The 6,194-nt window shown below is 52.0% G+C and overlaps 1 protein-coding gene across 1 annotated transcript; it reads right to left on the bottom strand.

The window, feature by feature from the left end:
* Window positions 1-386: 386 nt before the first annotated feature.
* Window positions 387-4,659, bottom strand: Kcns2 (potassium voltage-gated channel modifier subfamily S member 2). The gene is made up of 2 exons (XM_015486472.2): window positions 3,878-4,659; window positions 387-3,246 (listed from the first exon to the last, which is right to left on the bottom strand). The coding sequence occupies exon 2, from the start codon at window positions 3,201-3,203 to the stop codon at window positions 1,770-1,772; it is 1,434 nt and encodes a 477-aa protein (XP_015341958.1). The 5' UTR covers window positions 3,204-3,246; window positions 3,878-4,659; the 3' UTR covers window positions 387-1,769.
* Window positions 4,660-6,194: the final 1,535 nt, after the last annotated feature.

Genomic DNA, 6,194 nt, shown 5'->3' with positions numbered 1-6,194 from the left:
GAGAATATCCTTTCCACACTCTTGTGAAGTATGGATTATCCTCAACCTACTAAAACACAAAATGGACCTCATAAGGGGAGGCCCAAGCTTTGGATAAAAGCCTGCCTAACTTCCTGCTTAGATTCCTGGATTCTACAGTCTTGCAGAAGACTGAACTATAACGAAAGCCACCTGGAAAACCATTAGATTACCTAGAGGATGACAGAAAAGGATTATCTTACAAAGGGGCCAGGTTCACCTTCTCAATGTCATGTGCTGGTTAACTAAAGAGGAGGTAGGGCGTTTTGGAGAAGAAAATGATAGTCTCCCTACAATACAAGCTTAGCAGTTTAAAGGTCTTTTAAATAGCCTTATGCTATTCAAGAAGTTTACAATTATTTATGACATTTTATGAAGTAGAAATTTTTTGTTTTATAGCTTTTGCCTGGCCTCTACCCACCCTCTCCCAATAAATGGCAATTGGAATGGAAATAAAACTTTAGTGTTTCCATCCTGGGTAAGCCACCCTGTCTTCATGCACATCTAAATTTTGAGTATACACTTCTATATCACCATGTCATGGCAGGAATTCAGGGCAACCTTAACATCAAATGCAATGTACTATATCCTAGAAGCAAAACTATCTGGGCAAATTCTGCTTGGAATTAAAAGGGCTCTTATTTTATGAGCTTTTAGAGCAGTCAACAAAAGTATTTAAGCTACTGCTCTTGCTAGCAACCTAGTAATGTTCCCCTCGGGGAGACAATACGACAGTAAGCCTCTTCTAGGCTGAGAAAGACAACATAACCTAATTCTTAAATGTCTTAAAAATTAAATATTTCAAAAACATGCTAATATCTAAGACACAGCAAACTTTGGTCAAATGGCTTAGACCAGGAACCTACCTCAGCCAGAAATAAATGTCTCTATGATCACCCTAGGAAAGAGGGAGGCCTAGCCATGAATGATAGAGCTTAGATTGCATGGACTCTCGGACTCAGATTTAAGCATCCTGGGAGTTGGCCTATGTTCAGCTGAAGTCCCTGTCCCTAATGTATGTCTTCTTTGGGAAAAATAAACTTATCTTCACTACATGTTTAACAGTAACATTCTCCAAAGAGTGACATTTACAAGACAAACATCAGTATATATCTTTCTAAAAATGTTTGGTACACCCATGCAAGCCACAGAGCTACAGATATTTAGAAAAACAACTCACAGGCTTGCATTGGTCCTGTGTGCTTAACTTTGCATTCTCTTTGATTTGGTATTAAAACTAAATGAAAGCAAGGGATAAACAACTGAGGTTTTTTTCACATGACTGTGAGCAAAATCTCATGATATCCTTGCTGACCTCATAGATAGATACGTTTCCACTGGACAGATTTGAGGGGACTTTTTGTATAGAACTCACACAACAATCTCAGAAACAGGAACACAAAGAACTCACACATAATACCAGGGCACAAGCACTAGAATAGTGTACATGGTGGACAGAGAAATTGGCATTCTGGGTACTCATCTGGCAGAAAGATGAACATTTTATGCCCACGATGCAAAGACCAGTGAGTGTCATTTCGTTGAAAGGTGCAAAGGCATGGTGTCAGACACACCACCCTCTAAAAATGATTCTAAACACTGCAAAAGCAACCGGGGACGCATATCCCATGCATCTCTCCCCTCTGGGGTTGCGCAGACTCCTTACGCCACAACCTTAAGGTGCCTGTACTGTGCCAGAAGCACAAGAGGCAGCTCAGCAATGTGGGTTTGAGGATAGCAAGTCCTCCCAGCTAATGTAGGGAATCATTTAAACTCAGTTCACTTGGTGAACTCCTGCTCATGTTCGTCAGGCTCGCCATGAGGGATTTAACTTTATGGGCATAATAGTCCCTTAAATTGACAGAAGGGACCTCCTTCATTCCATCTCCAAAGTCACAGCTGCGCATGGCACTCTCAAGTTGCTTTTGGCGGCGATAAAAGTGGGAGAACTTATTGAAGATCAAGGTGATGGGCAGTACTACCACAAGGATACCTGCCAAGATGCAGGCAGAGGCAGTCAGCTTCCCTGCTGTGGTCCCTGGGACCACATCCCCATAACCCACTGTGGTCATACTGACTGTAGCCCACCACCAGCAGGCAGGGATGGTGGCCAGGCCCTCATTCTCCTCCTTTTCAATAGTGTAGGCCACCACAGAGAAGATGGAAATTCCCACAGAGAGGTACAGCAAGAGCAGCCCTACTTCTTTGTAGCTGTATTTCAAGGTGGCCCCCAGAGAGCGGAGGCCAGTGGAGTGTCTAGCAAGCTTTAAGATGCGGAAGATCCGCATCAGCCTCAGGACCTGGGCCACCCTGCCCAAGTTGGCCAAAGTAGGTGTACTTTCCACCACCAGGTTCACCACTAGAGTAATGTAAAATGGGACAATGGACATGAGGTCAATAAGGTTTAGAGCATTCTTGAAGAACTTGAGGAAATCGGGGGCCACAGCAAACCTGGCCACAAGCTCAAATGTGAACCAGGCAATGCCAAAGTGCTCCACAATTTCAAATCTGGGGTCCTCACCAGGATTGCCTTGGCCATCGGGGATTTGGAAATCTGGTAGGCTATTGAGGCACATGGTGATGATGGACCCCAACACCACCAGGATGGACAGGATGCTAAAGACCCTACTCAGTACTGAGTAGCCAGGGTTGTCCAGCGCCAGCCATAGCTGCCTACGGAAGTTGCCCAGGGGCTGCCCATCGAACTTGGAGGCGTCGTTGTAGAAGGCCAGGATCTCATCAAAGGAGGATGTGGTGCTTTCCTGGTCACTCTGCTCGTCCCACTTCTCCTGCTCAGGTTCCACTTTGCGACCGTGATAGCTGTAGCTGCAACAGGAGTCGATGAAGAACTCGTTGATGCCCCAGTATTCAATCTCCTGGCTGAAGGAGAAGACGCACAGCTCGGCCATGACGTGAAGTTTGCCGGTGTGGTAGAAATGCAACACGTAAGGGAAGAGTTCGGGGTTGCGGTCGAAATAAAACTCACGCTGGACATCGTCGTAGTCATCGCAGAGCTCCAGAATGGCCTCGCGCGAGTGGCAGAGCAGTAGGCGGCCCAGGCGCGTCTCCGGGAAGCGCAGCAGCGTGTGCGAGCGCAGCCGTCTCTTGAAGCCGCCCACATTGATGCGGATCTCCCCATCCTCGACGTTGGCCTCCGACAGGTCCCACAGGCTCTGGCCGGTCATGCTGGAGATGCCCTGCAGCCCGCGCCGCGCGGGGGCGCTACACCTGAAAGCCCAGGGAACCGAACAGCGTGAGCGCCCGGCGCTCCCCGCCCCTGCGCCCTTCTCCTTCTCCGCAGGGATACCTGCGGGCCCAGTACTCTCCAAGCGGGTCTCTGAGTGCTGAAGGGCACTGAGGTGGGGGAACAGCTCTGTGGGGGTTGGCCTTCTCCCAAGGAAAGGCAGGGGTCTATGTACTAGTATGGCAGCGCCTCCACTCCCAAACCAGGGGTCTTGGCATCGCTTTTCTCGTGCCAGGGTCGCGCCCCAGCGGCTCTGAGAGCCCAGGGGGGTTGAGAGCTGACCTTGCCGGTAGGCAGGCGGAAAAGACGCCCCCGCCCGCGCGCCGCAAACAGGCGGGACCACAGCTGAGATACGCACCCGCAGGGCTGGGCCGAGAAGGGGGACACGTAGATTTGGGAGGGGGCGGGGAAATTTACCGCTCTATTCTCCTGGGCCGGGAGAAAGGGGGACAGCTCGGCGTCCCCTGTGTTCAGCCCCCACGACTAGAGCCCCTTTTGCATGTTCCCTCCCTGGCTTCCCCCGCCCTCCTGGCGCGGTGCCCCGGGGCCGCGTGCGCTGCGCCTTAACCCAGCGGAGCTGCCCGGGCTCGCCCTGCGCGTTCTGGAAGCACTTACCTGGGAGCATCGGCGCCCGCGGCCGAGGCCGGCGGGAAACTTGCACGACCTGCTAGCGAGCATCTCAGCGGTGTCCGCTGCCGGCTGGCTGTGCGTGTGCGCGCGGGTGCGAGTGTGTGTGCGCCTGTGTGTGCGCCCGGCGGGCCAGCGGGCGGGGTCCACCCAGCGTTTCCTCCAGTCTCCGGCCCTGCACTCTGCCGTCGCCCGCAGTTGCGGGAGGCTCGCAGGTGGCTGCGTGGCCCCAACGCTCTGGAGCCCCCGTCTCCGGATCCGCGCGCCCCTCACCCTCCGAGAGAGGCAGGAACCCACGCCTCAGGCGCCCGCGGAGCAGGAGCGGGAGCTGAGCTGGTGCGCTTTGGCGCGGTCCCTGCGCTGGGGCGCGGCGCGGTGGTGCTGAACGGACAGCTCCGCGCGCCTCAGCTGGGGGCGCGGCTGTCGCCCCAGACTCTGAAGATGCAGCAGCAGCGGCAGCAGCAGCAGCAGATTCTCTGCGCTCCTCGGGCGCGTCACTGCGACCTTCCTTGTGCCCCCAGCTCAGCGCCGGGCCGACACCTTTCCCTATCCTCGACACATCCTCCGATGACAGCTGCTGTTGCCATCACCCCCAGGTCGCAGACAGAGGGTTGCCTTCGGTGACCTTGCCCTGCTGGGTCTGTCAGGAGATCCATGACTTGTGCGTGTCCAAGGATTAGGGCAGAACCAGAAATCTCCGGGTTTTCCAGTTTAGGGAACTGAAGAAAAGTTTCCCCAAGCCTGAATCTGGGGTTGTTGGGAAACTGAAGCTGGATGGAAGAGAAAGAGGTCAGGGAAGCCTAAGGTTGAGCTTGGCTTAGCTTGCCAGAGGGTTTGGGAGAGGGTACGGCAGGGGCGCAGGGCCCCTCAGTGTGGGAGGGAGTCATGGAGTTCTGTTTGGGAACTCTGAGTGGGCGCCGTGTGTGTACAGGCTAGTATGGTGTGTGGGCTGTAGGGGAGTACATGTGTGTGTGCATGTGTGTGATCTGAGAACAGTAGGAATTTCCAGACAGTGAAATAGTTCCTCTGATGGGTGGGGAGATGTGTGCAGTGTCAGTACAGGCAGAATCCGGACTTGTGTGTGATGTGTGTATATAATGTGGGACTGTGTGCTGGGTGCAGTGTCTGAATCCAGCATAGATGTGCTAAGTATCTGTGTCCCCATTCACAAGACTTGTGCCCCAGATCTGAGTTCCTGGTGTCCTAGGATTGTCCTTAAAGCTCTCCTGATGAGCTGAGGTGAGAAATGGACCTGAAGTCCCTGTGAGTCCCTTCCCTTTGGTCTCTCAGCCTTTTCCATGGTCCCCATTTGCAACAACTGGAGCACTGTGAAGTGTGCAAACTTAACAGGGAGATTGCGTCTACATGTCATGGTCAGAAATCCTGGAACAGCCCTCGTAGGGTGCCTGGATTCATAGGCCAGCCACCACAGCCACAGTGAGAAGCACATCCTCTTAACACAGCTGTGGAAATGCCATCCCTCTCCACTCTGTGTAGCAGTAGAGTGCTTTGGGAGAATCCTTGATCTGGCGTCATGTGGGGACTCCTGGATGCAAGCCTGACCCATCACCTGTGCCAACCGCTTGCCTTTGAGTGTGTGTGTGTGTGTGTGTTAGAGACTATATATATATATATATATATATATATATATATATATATATATATATATAGAGAGAGAGAGAGAGAGAGAGAGAGAGAGAGAGAGAGAGATATATATATATATATAGAGAGAGAGAGAGAGATGGCATTTGGGGTCTTTGTGTCTATTTCTATCAGAATCTGTTTGGGCATATTTTCACCTTATTCTCTGTCTAAGTCTGCTCCATCTAACACTTGTGCTCTCCGACACCTGGCTGGGCTGCAATCCAGAGGCCTCTGGGCTCCATCCCCACAGGAGTGCTGCTAATAGTGTGCCAGCCTTTGCAGAGGGTGCGTGTTTTTGTGCATGTGTAATCACTGGGTTGCTGCTTCTTTCACTCTTTTCAATCCCCTCCCACACCTTGGGGGAGAGTGGCTCGAGGTTTCCCTGGTTTAGGTGCCTTTAGCAGCACCAGGGGACAACCTTAGCAGCCCTGCTGCTCTCTCTAGCCTTCATCATCCTCTACCTCTGGCCACTCCAAAGCTTGGCTTCACTGCCATATGTCTGTGGCTTTTGCTGAGTGCCACCTTTTATTCCCAGTCACTCCCACTCCTATGGCCTTAGCTTCTGACTCTTCTCATTGTATTCTATGGATAAACCACCTTTACTTTCTTTGAGGTCCCCTCTCCTACAAACTCTTGGGTTTGATGACTCTGGGGTTTTCCT

Source organism: Marmota marmota, unplaced genomic scaffold (genome assembly GCF_001458135.2).
Source record: "Marmota marmota marmota unplaced genomic scaffold, marMar, whole genome shotgun sequence".
Taxonomy (NCBI): Eukaryota; Metazoa; Chordata; class Mammalia; order Rodentia; family Sciuridae; genus Marmota; species Marmota marmota.
This window is presented reverse-complemented; position numbering and strand designations above follow the sequence as displayed.

What these genes read in the sequence shown, in the direction of transcription:
- Kcns2 (XM_015486472.2), bottom strand. Translation starts at nt 3,203, where the DNA reads ATGACCGGCCAGAGCCTGTGGGACCTGTCGGAGGCCAACGTCGAGGAT.